Source organism: Engystomops pustulosus, chromosome 11 (genome assembly GCF_040894005.1).
Source record: "Engystomops pustulosus chromosome 11, aEngPut4.maternal, whole genome shotgun sequence".
In the NCBI taxonomy this organism is placed as follows: domain Eukaryota; kingdom Metazoa; phylum Chordata; class Amphibia; order Anura; family Leptodactylidae; genus Engystomops; species Engystomops pustulosus.
The window spans coordinates 60,295,410-60,311,433 of record NC_092421.1 but is presented as its reverse complement, the minus strand read 5'-3'; the positions used below and the strand labels follow the sequence as shown (position 1 = coordinate 60,311,433).

At 40.1% G+C, this 16,024-nt stretch overlaps 2 protein-coding genes across 10 annotated transcripts in view; one reads left to right on the top strand and one right to left on the bottom strand.

Moving 5' to 3' along the window:
• The window catches only part of ZNF518A (zinc finger protein 518A), a 157,398-nt gene that overhangs the window by 88,193 nt on the left and 53,181 nt on the right, over nucleotides 1-16,024 (bottom strand). The window lies entirely within an intron of this gene.
• Nucleotides 1-16,024, top strand: part of BLNK (B cell linker) — a 125,554-nt gene that overhangs the window by 102,161 nt on the left and 7,369 nt on the right. For all 6 annotated transcript variants that reach the window (XM_072130015.1, XM_072130014.1, XM_072130019.1 and 3 more), the window contains 12 exons: nucleotides 1,183-1,246; nucleotides 1,555-1,641; nucleotides 5,276-5,301; nucleotides 5,389-5,411; nucleotides 6,963-6,999; nucleotides 8,842-8,875; nucleotides 10,531-10,591; nucleotides 10,701-10,749; nucleotides 12,744-12,789; nucleotides 14,370-14,448; nucleotides 14,982-15,016; nucleotides 15,693-15,757. In XM_072130015.1, coding sequence (XP_071986116.1) covers nucleotides 1,183-1,246; nucleotides 1,555-1,641; nucleotides 5,276-5,301; nucleotides 5,389-5,411; nucleotides 6,963-6,999; nucleotides 8,842-8,875; nucleotides 10,531-10,591; nucleotides 10,701-10,749; nucleotides 12,744-12,789; nucleotides 14,370-14,448; nucleotides 14,982-15,016; nucleotides 15,693-15,757 — 606 coding nt within the window. The remainder of the gene's footprint in view (nucleotides 1-1,182; nucleotides 1,247-1,554; nucleotides 1,642-5,275; nucleotides 5,302-5,388; nucleotides 5,412-6,962; nucleotides 7,000-8,841; nucleotides 8,876-10,530; nucleotides 10,592-10,700; nucleotides 10,750-12,743; nucleotides 12,790-14,369; nucleotides 14,449-14,981; nucleotides 15,017-15,692; nucleotides 15,758-16,024) is intronic.

Below are 16,024 nucleotides of genomic sequence, written 5' to 3'. Positions count from 1 at the left end.
GTTGCAATTTATCAATAGGCCATTGCAGTCTTGCACTAGCCAACACAATTATAATTCTGTTTATGCTCTTATGACTTTTAAATGCCAAGTAGTGCCTTGTGCGGATTTTTGATGGTAAAAAGTCTCAAAAACTGTAATGGGCATTTTAACATCCCAAAACCTAAAAATAAATGATATATGTCCCCGAGTATAATTTTTTTTCAATAGCCTGCATCTTTTTGTCTAAAGCTCCCACATACACCTCTTTCCTCTTTTGTCTATTAATAGGTGCGGCTCCTTCTAATTCTGGTGCAGTTGGAATTTTTTCTCTAGCTCCCATCATTCCTGGCAAATTAGTATTTGGTATTCGGCCCACATTATGCTAATTGGGCCGTTTTACTATCAAGTGGGATGCTCTAGGACAGTGGTGGCGGACCTATGGCACGGGTGCCAGAGGCGGCACTCAGAGCCCTTTTTGTGGGCACCCAGGCCATCGCCCCAGCACAACAGACAAGACTCAAAGAATCTTCCTGCAGTTCCAAACAACATAAAAGATGCGGCTTTCATATTTTTATACTTACTTTGCTACTTCGGACTGTAGGAATAGGGAGAATGTATAGACAGGGCCGAGGACCTCCTGCTGGCCCCACCATTCTCTGTGTACAGAGGGACACTGGAAAGAAGCTTAAATTATGTAAATTTTCCATCTTTCTACAGTGTTGCTGTCCTCAGGAGGCCAAAATAATTGAAAGTTGTTGAAGAACAGGGAGCAATAAGTTACTGCTTTAATTTTTGGTTGGCACCTCACGATAAATAAGGGGGCTTTTGGGCCGTTTTTTGGCACTCGGCCACTAAAAGGTTGGCCATCACTGCTCTAGGATGTTTGAACCAGCCTAGGACCTCCTATCTGACAGTAGTTTGCATATTGGGTGTCAAAACGAATAGCACTGATTGCTCAGGAACATTAGAAGCTGAATATACTCAAATGGTACCAAAAACTCAGAGGAGGTAAAGCATTGTTGTTGGTGGGGGCGCTGAAAGTTTTAAATTGTATTATTCGAATAGTGTTTATATCTCTTCTGCTCTATATGTCCAACCTGAGCCCACCAGGTGGCAGGTGTCCTCTACTAATATTTAGTTGTTTCCTCTTTTTATACATATATTTTTTCTCAATATATATATATTGACTTTTTTTTTTTTCAGGAAAACTACATTGTACCAGATGCTGAAAACTATATCGAACCCACCAAGGAGCCCCTTAAAAAACGTAAGAGCTTTCTATATCTTGATGTTTTAATAATGACCTATGGGAAGTCACTGATTGCTGCAAGGAACTGTAGTATAAGAGAATATGCATACATGTATACAGCAAAATGGCCTTAAAATGTAACGTTTTCTTATTTTTCTTTAGATTTGGTGTCTAAGTAATGTCTACATAAGTTGCTTTTTTAAGCAGTATCCCATACGGAGAAATATTTTTAGTTTATAATATGTGACATGAGGTCTTATGATAGGTCCTGCAGCTTTTCCCTGTATTGACCATGCTCAGCCCTGATTACATTATGTTTATTGCAGCTCCAGCAGTGAACAGGCATAACAAGCCCGTTCCCCCACCTCCTCAAAAGTCTCCCACTGTGTCAACATCTGAAACAGAAGATAGTGGTAAGAATTATTATTTATACAGTGCCAATATTTGGGGGAAGAATTAGAGGACATTTTCCACCAGGATGAAGGATCGTAAACCAAGTACACTGACACACTGGTGTGTGCCACTCTGGTAGGATCTGCTCTTTGTTTAGCTTCTTATACCTCTGTTTTTTTGGGGTTTTTTTTTTTAAAAGGCTTTAAAATGATGCAAATGAGCCTGAGGGGCTCGGGGATCCATAGGTGTGTATTGAGCCTAGAGCCCCTCAAGGTAATTTGCATCATTTGAAAACTATTTTTCTTAAAAAAAAACAAGCATAAGAAGCTTAAATAAGAGTGGATCCTGCTAGAAGCGGCACACACCAGTATGTCAGTGTGCTTGGTTTACAATCCTTCATCTCGGTGGTAGATGTCCTTTAATTTATTCAATTTCTGCCACATAGGAATGACATAAAATTAAGTGATTGTAGGGGTCTGGTAGGACAATACCCTCTCGTAAGCTCCGGGGATAGTGGATCCGGCGAATAAAAGGAGGGTACAAAAAGAGAGACAAGAGGCGCTAACCTCGTGAAGTGTGTTGGACTAGCGTGAAGCTGTAGAAAAATGTGGCAGTATCACCGCTCACCTTATCCAGGGTGTGTAAATCATGTAGCAGCCAGTAGTTTCCTGATATCCGCTTAGCCCGATCCAGAAGACGGGATGGCAGTGCAGCAATGTGGGTGTCCAATAGAGAAGCAGGAAAGGGTCGGCGCTTTCAGAATTCAGAAAAACTTCTAGGACCCAGTGATTCTTTAGGTTCCAAAAGTCTGAGGTTTTATTTTATAAGTGGTAAAAGAATGCTCATGTACTGAGCCGAAACGCGTTGTACAATTTGTTTTAGCATTCTTTTACCACTTATAAAATAAAACCTCAGACTTTTGGAACCTAAAGAATCACTGGGTCCTAGAGGTTTTTCTGAATTCTGAAAGCGCCGACCCTTTCCTGCTTCTCTATTGGACACCCACATAAAATTAAGTGAGCCCAAGTCTTGCAACCCAAATTTTGCCATTTGTGGAAAAAATAATTAAAAATGATCTCTCGCCTACTTTTGGTAAAAATATTTGTTTAAATTAAATCAAAACTGGTGTCAATTATAGATAAAATCTACAGCAGCTCCTAGCATAGACAACAGATTCTGGTGCACGCACATCCCAACATGAGACTCTCCAAAGAAGTTTGCATTTTCGCTTCAGTTTTACAGATATGACTCCCCAATGCCTAAAGGGTTGTCCACTTGCGGCAAATAAATGATATAGTTCACATAACGAAAAGTAAGATTTTCCATATCAATATACAAATTGATACAGAATGCTTTCTGTATCAATTTTTTTTGCAGTTTTCTACATCTCTGCTTGCTAACATTCACCAGGAAGCTACATTGTTTACTTCCTGTGGATAAAAACCGGTCCCTGTTCATGTGATGTCACACAGATGCACAGAGCTGTGTGTTAGAACGAACCCTGCACCTGTGACATCACATGACCAGGGATATAATGAGCCGTGCACCTGTGAGACATCACCTGACTAGGGATATAATGAGCCGTGCACTTTTGAGACATCACATGACCAGGGATATAATGAGCCGTGCACCTGTGAGACATCACATGACCAGGGATATAATGAGCCATGCACCTGTGAGACATCACATGACCAGGGATATAATGAGCCGTGCACCTGTGCGACCTCACAGGACCAGGGATATAACAAGCTGTACACCTGTGTGACATCACATGACCACGGATATAATGAGCTGTGCACCTGTGTGACATCACCTGACCAGGGATATAATGAGCCGTGCACCTGTGCGACCTCACAGGACCAGGGATATAACAAGCTGTGCACCTGTGTGACATCACATGACCACGAATATATTGAGCCATGCACCTGTGTGACATCACCTGACCAGGGATATAACGAGCCATGCACCTGTGTGACATCACATGACCAGGGATATAATGAACTGTGCACCTGTGTGACAACACATGACCATGAACCACCGGGAGTTAACAATAAAGCTTCCAAAAGAATGACAGCAAGCGGAGCTGAGGAATCACCACAGAGACTATATTGAAAAATTGTATAGCTTTTCATTATACAAACAATAACATTTATTTTGGGAAACTGAACAACTACATGGGAACCACAGTGCACATAGGATCATTAGATGCCAACAATATAAGCTACTGTATAGTCACGATTGTATGGATTACTGCACTAAACTCCAAATCTTTGACTTTACGTGCAATTTAATGTATGTGGTGTAATGTGCTTCCCTACGTTAACATGGTTTATGGGGATTATACTAATCCTTTCCTTTCGATTTTAAACCAACAGCTCCCTCCAGTGGGGTCTGAATAAAGTATTTTGGATATTTCTCTCCATAGATCATGAGCAGTATAGGAAACCGCATAGGATATTAAAATATACATTTCAGTTGCCAAGTTTTTTCCCAGAGTTTTCTGATGTTATTAATAACTATTAATCCTTTAAAGTTCAGAAAACTCATACATGTCTATCACAGAGTTTTTAAAACAAATCTGAATCCACTGATGTGACAAGATCTGTGCACCGCTGCGTAATCTGTGTGCGCTGAATAAATAAAGGAATTATTATTTTAATTATTATTATCTAAAGTTTTGGATGTGTCGGAGCTGCTGCTCATGCAGTTGGTGTTGCAATATACTTTTGTGCTTCTGAGAAAGTCACAGTAGCCTCTATGATGGCAAACCTTATAGGGACTGAGTGCCAAAACTACACGCAAAAGCCATATATTTTTCACGAAGTGCCAAATGCCAAAGTAACTCAGATGTTTCAAACGTGTTAGCATCCTGAGGACACCAATACAGTCGAAAAAAGGAAAAAATTTGATTATTTTTGAAGTTTCCCCCTAAGGTCCACTTAACAGGATGAATCACAGGTCCCGAGAAGGGGCTATATTGATAACGTGGCTATCTGTGACTACAGGAGGAGGTTTTGAGCCCTGAATGATGAACTTTGTGCTGAGTGATGGCCTGGGTGCCCACAGAGAGGGCTCCGAGTGCCACCTCTGGCACCCGTTCCATAGGTTCGCCACCACTGCTCTATGTCCTCACTGGAGGTTCCAGTTACAACCAATCTCAACCCCCTTCTAGCGCCACCTAGCAATTTTGAATATATTTCATGCCTAGCATTGTATCCTACTCCTACAACATGTCTTTTAAAAAATATATAGCAAGGGGTGGGGCATGTTTACTAAAAGCCGTGCAGTTTGCCTGTGTAGCGTGCAGGGGGCGCCAGACTCATGAAATGTATCGCCTGTTCTTCATGAATCTGGCGGCCCCTGCACTGCCCGAGTGCGCCAACTTTTTTGGGTGAAACATGGGGCGTTCGATACACTTCTGTCGGACTTTGCATGTTAAATGTGGCGCTCGGTCCGACTGAGCACCAGAACACCCATTTCAAAAAACTAAATTTGTGTCGTGTGTAGCCTAGTGCAGCCGTGACACAAAAAAGAATATGCAAAGTCTGACAGAAAACTGGCGCAAGGGCCATCATATCCATAGACCAGTGATCAGAATAGCAAATTATTTGCTTTTTTTTCACATATTTAAAGCAAATGTAATTTTTCTTTCAGAACTGTATGTCGTCCCTGAAAATGAGGTAAGAAAATCTGCCTATTTGCTTCAGTGTAGCACGTTGGTTTCTCATGATTGACCTCTATAATTATATATTTTCTTTTCTTTACAGCCCCCGCCATCCCCACCTAGAAGGTAGATGTGTATTAAACATGTATTTGCAACAGTCTTATGGGATTTATACATTTTTACCATCGGCTTTCTACAATATTCTCATTGAAGGCAAATGCATGTGTTTTAGAGAGCTGAAAGGAATAGTAATATTGACAATTTTAGGCCGCAGTCACACGTGCCGCTAGCGTTGTGTTTCCTAACACAACGCTAATGCATGGGGGGGCTGCCCTCAGCCCGATCACGTATGGCTTTCCAGGGAAACGCATGCGATCGGTAACCAGACCACGATGTCTTCTATTGTTATGAAATGAAACACTAGTGGAACGTGTGATCACAGACTGCAGCGCATTTAGAAATGCAATTCAAGCGCAGCGAGGAGGATTTTTTCCCAATTGCTTGTGCATTTACAGCTAAACGCTAGGGGGTGGGAACAAAGCAACATATGTTTTTTTGCTGAACAATGCATAACACGTGGTGCTCTAACCTGATAGAAAGGGATTAGGTGTAAAAGCACTTGTCAGGAGTAGCTCCTCCCCACTGCACTTGAATTGCATTTCTAAAAGCAATTCAAGCACACTATGTGAATTTGGCTTAAAGGACATCTACCACCAGGATGAAGGATTGTAAACCAAGCGCACTTACATAGTGGTGTGCGCCCCCTCTGGCAGGATCTGCTACAAAAAAGGCTTTTAATAGTATGCAGTCTGAGGCCCTCCTGGCCCCATAGGTGTTAATGGAGCCCAGAGCCCTCAGGCTCATTTGCATAATTTGAAAATTAGAGATGGCAAAGAACAGCTGCTCAGTGGAACACATGAGTTTCAGACCCCACCGATCTCATAGATTTCTCTATTATCAATACCAAATTTACAGAAAATCCCTGTAAAGGGGTTTCATCTATTAATAGTCCTGTACCACTTTCATGACATGTAGACTAAAGCCCCTAGTTTAGAAATAACCTCACCAGCTGCTACTTCTGTCCATAAATTGCAGAAATGTGATCTCTAACTGTCAATGAACCTTCGTGGACCATATGATGGTATTCATGAATACAAACTTAAAGGACATCTACCCCCAGGATGAAAGCCTATGGAGCCTGGAGCCCCTCAGGCTCATTTGCATAGAGTCCTTCATCCTGGTGGTAGATGCCCTTAAGGTCCTGGAAGATAGATTACAAATAACTTGAATTTAAGTGGCCAACCCCTTTAACTTAAGGGGGTGCAGAGGGTGAGATCGCAACCGGGCCAAAAGACTAATAGGACCCATAAGGTATACTTTTCCTATATGAGAAGTCTAGTATTATAAACAATACATTATATGGGGGCCTGATGCACATTTTTTAATGAGGCCCCACAGCTTCAAATTACACTACTCTTGAAGGACACTACGTTTACTCTATATATATATATAATCTTAAATAGCTGTAAACAGAGCATATTAGATTTTGATTGAGCCCTACAAATGCAATTTTACTCTTAGTGCACCCATAAATGTACCACACTCTTGCTCCCCCACTGTTATAAACCAAGCCAAATTTAAATTAAAACCGTATGTTATGTTTCTAATTTTTTTTAGTGGGTCACAGCCAAAAATGCCTTCTCCATCAGTTGTGGTACGTATACTAGCCACTGGCTTCATTGAACTAGTGAGAATGGAGACAATCGTTTTACATTGGCTGTTTATTCCCATATACTTCTACTAAGAAATCTGAGAATGTGTTTTTCTACCTGTTTTACTTTTATTAGGGGATTGTAACTTTATATAATTTTTATTTATTGATATTCTGTGAAAAATGGTGCGTCTGCTGAAAATTAATTTATCTTTCTTTATCTACATTGTTTATGATGATGTGATCCCTCCTTAACAACCCCATGACCTATAGTAGATCCGCCTAATATCATTCTTAATTGTTTTTGCTTCTATTAAAATTTGGTAAAATGTGTATATTGTAGAAGAGAAGGGTTCTCTGTGCTGTTTGGTAGCACCATTCTCTCGCAAGAGGAAACTTTATTGACTTCAAAGTGGGGAGCCCTAAATTACTGCAGTTTTTCCTTTTTTTGTTGTCTTCAGCTGTATGAGAAATATGCAGATATGTTTTCCAGGATGGGAAAAGGTAAACAATGCCACTATTCGCTACCTTGAACGGCAACCCCCTTAACACCAAGCATGACTTACAAGAAACCTAACAATATGATGTTGGGTTAAGCCAGCTTTATGGCCAGCTTTGTTTCAGCCTGGTTGGGTCTTCTCGGTACAGTGTAGTGAAAGTTTGGCGTAGTGACAGGCTATTGATTAGAGTCTGGAAGTAAGAGTTCTCCTTTTCCCACCCAAGAAAACATATTTGCATATTTCCCAGAATCCCATAGTGGAGCATCAATGGCTATAAGTCACCACTTGCCTATAAGGTGGTCAAAATTGGCAAAACTTCCCTAAGGAGACCCTAGTCAAAAGCCTCACACTCAGCCAAACCAGTTCCCTACACTGTACTGAAGAGACCCAACCACATCAACACAATACCGTTTACAGTTGGGAATCTGTTCCATCCGGAATGGATATACTGGTTTGGCTTTAATTCCACATGTTATTAGGCTTTCTGATAGTCCTGCTTGGTGTTAAGGGGGGCTGCCTTTCAAGGTTAGCGAAAAGAGGTATTGTTTTCCTTTTCCCACCCTGGAAAACATATTTGCGTATTACCCAGAATCCCCTAGTGGAGCATCAATGGCTATAAGTCTCCACATGCTTATAAGGTGGCCTTAATTGGCAAACTCTCCATAAGAAGAACTCTTATTTCCTGACCCCAGCTGTATGAGCAGATGGATGGAAGATAGATAAATAGCTAAGGAATAGCAATGTACATATTTGATTAAACATGCTTATGAGAACAGTGAACGAGCTGCTGCTGTAACACTCCAAAAAACAAACAAGTAACTTTTAGTTAAATAGAAGAGGTCTACAACACAAGCATATTTACTGTAAAAAAAATCTTCTGAGCTTTATTCACTTTCAAAGGGGTAGACATTGCTTACTGCAGCCATTTACTTCCTCCCTGCTGTCAGCTGTATGATGGATAATAGATAAAATAACATGAATATATCAGCTAAACAGAGGATGGGGAAGTGCTTGTGAGCCTGCAGAATTACAACAACAATGGCTCGGAGCCAAACAATGTACTAAAGTGAAGTAGCGGACTTGTAGAAACAACTATGTCTATAACATGTCAATGAGGTCTACAGCCCATACTATATGAGGGTTAAGTCTTCCCGATATTGATGTAAGAGCACTGTAAAAAAAATGTTGAGGGATGCTTGAAATTTCACCCTTGAATTGCTATTATAGGTCTGTAGAAACAGCCTTGAGATTGTACTGGGCAATTTTTTCTACCAGTAATTTTTTATATATTTTTGTGTTTAAGTACTCTCCCTATAAATTACTAAATTATTATTTTTTTTTTCAGGAACAGGAGGATGAATATGAAGTGTGTGAAGACAGTAAGTTGATGAAATATTCTGAATTTCGAGACGTTAAAATAGTAAATATTTTAAAGAATATAGCTTTCACACCTTCCATATAGGACTTGTTAGGAATTCTATACAGCAACAGGAACATAGTTACAAAACTGTTTACCTAATGCCTCATCTGAACTCAATGGTAGCTTAAAAATACAGTAATAATTGCTCCATGAAATGCATAATTCTCCTACTGTTGAGTGCCTTCAGTCCTAACATTAAAGGGGTTATCACATTGTAGCAAGTTAATAATGATTCCTTTATTTATATAGCGCACACAGATTGTGCAGCGCTGCACAGAGCTTGCCAAATCGGTCCCTGTTCCCAATGGGGCTCACAATCTATTCAGCCTTCCAGTATGTTTTGGAGTGTGGGAGGAAACTGGAGGACCCAGAGGAAACCCATGCAAACACGGAGAGAACATACAAACTCTTTGCAGATGTTGAACCCAGGTCCCCAGCGCTGCAAGGCTGTAATGCTAACCACTAAGCCACCATGCTGCCCCATGTTAGGTTTTGTTCACAGGAAATTGTCTAACTTGGTGAGCAGTGAACGCCACGCTAGGTGGTGAAACATGTTAGGGGGCCCACGTTAGGTTTTAGTAAAGAGACAGAGAGGAGCCGAACAAAATAGCAAGTCAGCTCAGGTTCTTATACGGAGGACTAATATACAAAACGGGTTGTATAGGGGGACGAGGGGAAAACCAGCAGGTATAAGATACTGCAGATGGATGTAGTGGGATGTGTGCATTGTGTGAACTACCCTACCCCAATCCTAAATCTTCCCCTACTCTACTAATATCCTCCGTTTGAATGCTGACCAGAATGATAGATTGCAATACTAATTAAGACATCTTGAAAGGAATGTGATAGATTAAGAGACCAAACCAGAACAGGCTAACCTCTACTCTCTGATAATTTTAAGACAACCGAAACTGAGTCGGTAATATAGTGCTCTTACATATTTTGTTTTTCTTTTCACCTCTATTTTAATTGGATAAGAATTAAAAGTTATATTTTAAAGAGCACCAAAGGGTTAAAACGGCCTAGTGGCCCTATTCTGTTGTATATTGAAAAGCAATTAACCCAGCTCACTATCGGTTCTATAAAAATAACGATATGGGACCCCCACAGATCACGAGAACAGGGGTCCTATGTACCTCCGTCGCACACCAAGATGACCTGTCACGCATGCCCCATTTATCACTATGTAGCTGACAGAGATACCCAAGACCACTACCGATCAGTAACATAGACACTATCCTGTGGATAGGGCCTAAATTGCTACGATGGGACAACCCCTTTAAGGCTTTCTGTAATCAGCATCTTTTATATGAGCTCTTCCAATAAGTAAAGATAACCAAGGGAAAACAAGCCTCTTTCAAACCCACTGTTGTCAATGACGGTCCCTGAAAAAGAATGGTTGCCTGTCCTCCTGTGCCCATTTTCAATCGGCATTTTTCAATTCTACAAGAGATCCCCGTTCTGATGTGCATGGGGTGAAACTACAAATCAGGAATACAAATTAAACAACCATCACCATTTGCATAGAGATGCAGCAAATCTGTATATATGTAGCAATATTTCTTACATTAAACCTTATCACTTGTCCGATTCATTGTTTGTTTGTTTCATAAGCCATAAGCAGCGCACCAGAGCCACCCATAAAACCCAGGCCGTTACCTTTACCCCGAAATCTGTAAGTATGGCATAAAGGAGAGCATAGTAAAGGAATGGTGCACAAATAAAACTCCATACAATAGGACTGCAACTCTATTTTAAATATTTTTACTATTTTCTTTCTGTAGGAAACCTACTACTACTACTACTACTACTACAAATCTCGCACAGAAACCGGTAGGATTTTTATTTTATTGTAGAAATTTTATAGTAAATTCACACACATATTGATGCTATCAAAAAAATGTTAGAGGTACACTGCCCTCATCTGGGGACCAGGCAGGGGGTGATGGAAAAATAATAATGAACTATGCTTATTCTGCTCCGGCTCACACTTCCACCCTTAGGCCTCTTTCACACTAAGGTTTTTTTTTTTGTTGTATGCTACCCTACCTTTTCAATGGGAAAAAACGATCTGTTTGAATGGCTGTATGACCCAGCGTATCGAACCGTGCATGGGAAAAAGAAAGAGCTCGCTCCAGCTTTCCCCGTATATGTACAGCCATGCCGCACTCCTCTCACCTCCACATGGATGTTTTCTTGGGCCTTAGTAGGCCCCAAAGACTTAAAACAAGTGTTGTCACCAAGGTATTATGACCTTGGTCACTTCCCGTCCAAGACACTGGTATCACTCGACACAATCTAAGGTCAAGAAAAATAGGTCTGAAGGTTCTCAGCCTTCTGTGGTCACTTTATTGCCTTCTACATACGTTGGACCAGGCAGGTGGCTGACTTTGTTCTGATTCCTCTTCTCCGCCTGTGGGGGAACATGGGTGATTTTTCTTACTGTAGACTCAAGTTGCTTCTTCCGATACTCTCCAGTTACACACCAGGAGCACAGTTTCACCACACTCAATGTATTGAACACTTTCAGTGTCAGTCATACCCATTGTGGAAAGGGAACCAAAAGCTGTCCCCTTACCACACAGAAATAATAATAATTAATGTAATATCTTTTATTGTCAAGGGCCAGAACCCACCTTAAACCAGCATGTCCCTTTACGATCCAGTAGTGCGTGGTTTATCTCTACCTGTGAAATGAGTGCCCATTGTCCAGGGCCGGCGCCAGCACTGGGCATACCTGGGCAACTGCTGGGGCCCAGAGCTGCTAGGGGGGCCCACATAAGGCTGTACATAGGGAATCCATGGGGGATTAAAGGGGCTGATGTGAGGGGGATGTTTGGTATGATAAACTAAGTAACAGGAGACTGTATTATTTTTCTAAATTTTTAATGCCGCCACGTTATTTCACTGTAAAGGGGCTTTGTCGCCTAGGGGCCCAGTGAAGCCTGGGTTAACCCTGCCATTGTCTCATGAAGGTACACCCTCTCCTGTTAAGGTGCTTTGATGTCAAGGAGGTGAATCTCTAAATTCCTTTCTGAGCCCTCGCCTTTTTATTCAGAACAAGGGAGCCCGGTGTCCACACGTTATATAGCCAGAAGGGTCGTCTTTAGGTTGACCGCTAATCCGCTTCCTTTTTTATGAAAAATAAGTATTTTAATCAAACTTTACATTACATTTAATTTACTAGGACTATTAAAAAAAAAAACAAAAGCAAAAACTTAAATATAACAAACTTTTCCCATGATGGTAGACAAATTGTGGTTATTTAGATATTTTGTATCTGGGTAGAACCTAGTAGCTAGATTCATAATTTTTGCTAATTGCTACTTTACCATAACTTGGTCTGAAAACCTATTTAATCCAAACACACAAAAAAAACCACACTGAATAGCATGGCATTCTAAATATGTAGCTAGTTAAGACCTCCTGCATTCTGATTGGCTGGCAGTCACCCCTCCTTGTTTTTCTGGTAGAAGTTTCCATGGTGATTTTGTAACCAAGCAATGTTCTGAAACGTTTTTGTGCCTTGATATTAACAAGCTGGCGTTAAGAACACGGCTACTTGTATAAAGTGAAATGTTCAGGGCTTTATATTTATGGACTATGAAGCAGCAGATGATGGGTCTTACATTACTAGAATCTGCAACCAGTGTTGCTGTTCTGAAACTACAACTCCCAATATACTTTGCTAATCAGCAAATCATTCTGGGAGTAGTCGTTTTACAGAAAATAGATTCAGATTGCACGTTACTGTTGACATTGTACTGATATTATGCTTATGCAGAAAATACCGATTTTAACACTGAATGTTATTTCTTTATTTCAAGAAAATTGGACCAGTTTTACCCCAAAGGGAAATTAAAAGCAACACAGGTGGGTTACTTCTAAGTATGAAGAGACGCGCGGTGTCGTCCATTAGTTTGTTTAAAAATTGAATTAAATTAAAATGGTTATCTGAAATTAGAAAGACACGACTGCTTTCTTCCAGTAACAGTGCCACCACTTTCCTTTGGTTGTGTGTGGTATTGCACTTCAAATCCATTTGCATTAAACTAGAGCAGAGCTGCAATACCAAACACAACCCATGGACTGAGGTGCTGCTGCCAAAGAGTTTTTGTATGAAAAATAGGTTTTACATAAAAACAGATATGTTATATATTACCTTTCAATGCCATGTGCTCTCTGACTAGGCCATTCGTCCCTTTGGCAGCGGTTTCCCCACCGAATCAGCTATTCCCACACCTGCGCAGTCAGCATCTTTCAGAACGTGCGCCTGGACATGCGCAGATGAAGTGGTGGCGGCCACACGGTCTCTGCATTCATCAGCTCATACAATACTCTGCCGCTTGATAGGCACGCTGACCACGCAGGCACGAGAATGCCTGACGCGGTCAGCGCGAGTTGATGACAGTGGGCGGAACATCACTTGATGATGTCTGCAGGGGGCATCTCTAAGCCGGGTGATGGGCGTGTCTATAAAAGTACACACAGAGGAGCGGTTTCCCCAGGGTGGGGAAATCGCTCCTCTGTAGCCACTCCCAGGGGACTAATGGCCTAGTCACAGAGCACAAGGCATTGAAAGGTGCTATATATCATATATTTTTTTCTGTAAAACTATTTTTTTTTAATACAAAAACCTCTTTGGCAGTGTATGTACTATGCTCTATGGGAACTGGAGGGGTGCTAAAAAAAGGGTCTGATGACAGGTTCCCTTTAATATCAGAATAAAAGGCAGATATTAAAAAAACATATTATGCATATGTTTTGTCCAAAGCAGACATTCCCTTTAATCAGAGTACATGATTGATATTTTTGGTAAGAGTTGCCCACCCAACCAGTTATAATATGATGTTTTACAGATGTAATTTGTAAAGGAACCCAAAGGCAGTAGCTTAATATAAAATTATTACTCCTCCCAAATGTCAGTTTTTATTTTTTTTTTCCATTTACAGGGTTGTATGGGGTCTTCTTTTCAGAGGACATAGTACACTTCTTAGTTGTTCCACCAAATATCCTGTGCAATTTACTGGAAAGCTGAAAAAAATTGTACCTTGAAACTGAGTAAAAAACACAATTCAACCATTTTTCTACCGGCTTCAATTTTCCGTATTTCTTTGTGTTTTCCAAATGATACATCCACTTTATTTTGTGGACCAATACGACAATCGAGATATAAGATTTTAAGGTTAACACGCGATTTGTTTTATCAGAATGTTCTAATCTTCACTTACTCAATGCAATTTTTGGCATGTATACTACTGTATGACACCGTACTTATTGTTTGTTTGGTGCCAACCCGCAACCACAGTTCTGAGTTCTAATTTTCAAAAAAAAAAATAATAATTCTTAATTGCCTTATTCTAACACCCATAACTTAAATAAGATCAGTTTCAATAAGATATACTTCATATATTATGGAAATGTAAGGAATCAGTCTACATTTTGTATTGCAGATAAGCCCCAAGTAATGCAACGCCAAAGAATACAAAGTGCTGAAACAGAACATCAACCGGTGCTACCAGTTCCTCATAAGTAAGTCATTCTATCAGTGAAGTAAAATCCATATTAGTGTCCACTTATGATGTCCATTTACCAGTTCTAGAATTCTAGTTTGTATGGGGGACCAGAAAATGTCTAGCTAGTTCAACCATGTCATAAACCTAGAAGAAGGTGGAGGTATGCTCGGGAAAGAGAAGTCTCAATTTCTTCAGGCCTTCTTATCTTAAATGGGTTACATCCTACACCCTCCCCCCCCCCCCAAAAAAAAAAAACAATTATCTTCAGCTTTAACTATGCTGGTATCACACTTAGTATATGTGCAGATATATATTGATTTCTTATGGTTTAGTATTTGTTTATCAATATGTACAACCATCATGAATGGTGAATGGCACCTGGGAACACCCAAAACAAGTTTTATTAATATCCTGATAAGCGTGAGGTATAACCTACCGTACTTTCATCCTGATCTACTCTTTCTACAGGTCCATTTGGTAAGTAAAATTTAAAAAAGTTTTCAGAATAAGGAATTAACCGAAAGATTTTTTTTTTTTTTTTTTCTTCAGGTTACCGCCTTTACCTAAACCTAACTTAATACAAAGTAAGTTTTTAATTGCAACTAAAATGATATAACATGAGTTTGTTTTATTAAAGGGGCTAGGATAGGTCATCAATGTTAGATTAGTGGGGGTTCCCAAATTAGCAGATTTAGGCATCCTTTATGGCTGTAATCGTAAGAGAATGAACATTATTTCTAGCTCCATTTTCTGGGTGTCCAGCCTTGGGAGTCTTGCCAATCCTCTACTATAAGTTAGTAATCAGTATGACTATACTGGAAATCCCTCTTGATATTTAATTTACCCCACCTGATCTGAGATCGGAAAGAGAGACAACTGGGTAGTTGAGCAGGTTTTTGTAATTACACGCTATCGCTATGCTTCTGTTCCTAAGAGACCTGTCACCTCTCCAGACATGTTCTGCTTTAGTGAACACTTGGATTGTTCAAAAATAATTCTGTAGCATTGTTGCTATGCTCTCTATAGTGTGGTTGCTCTGTTATTTGATGTTGAAGTGTCAAAATAAATTGACATCTGCTAATCCTACTACTATTTAGTGTAGATATGATAAGAGCGTTGTGCGTAAGCCCAGTAAACATGGGGGGGTGGGTCCTCTGTTTTTGACATATTTTTGATATCCTGTTGATCAACTATAAGAAATGCATAATGTAATTAAAACCGTATTTATAGTAACGCTAACCCATTTATACTATTATACAGGAGCACCAGAAATTCCAGTGCGCCATATACTTAGCCCAAGTCAACAAAGCAGTACAATGGAAAAGGTGAGAAAATAAGATTTATAAAATCGTATAGTATCGATTTGTATACAGTTGTGTATGAAACTTACAATATATGGCTACATGAGCTAGAGCGGTATATAAGTGGATGATCAAAGACTGGCTTTGTAGAAGCAATGCCAAATTTTTCGAAAGCCTTAGTCTGGGTCTAGATTTGTTAAATCCAAACCAATGTTTCTCCAATTGTTCTGGAAATTGGTTTCTCCTAGAACATCTAGAACACAGAATTTTTTAATTCAATTTTTTATTTAC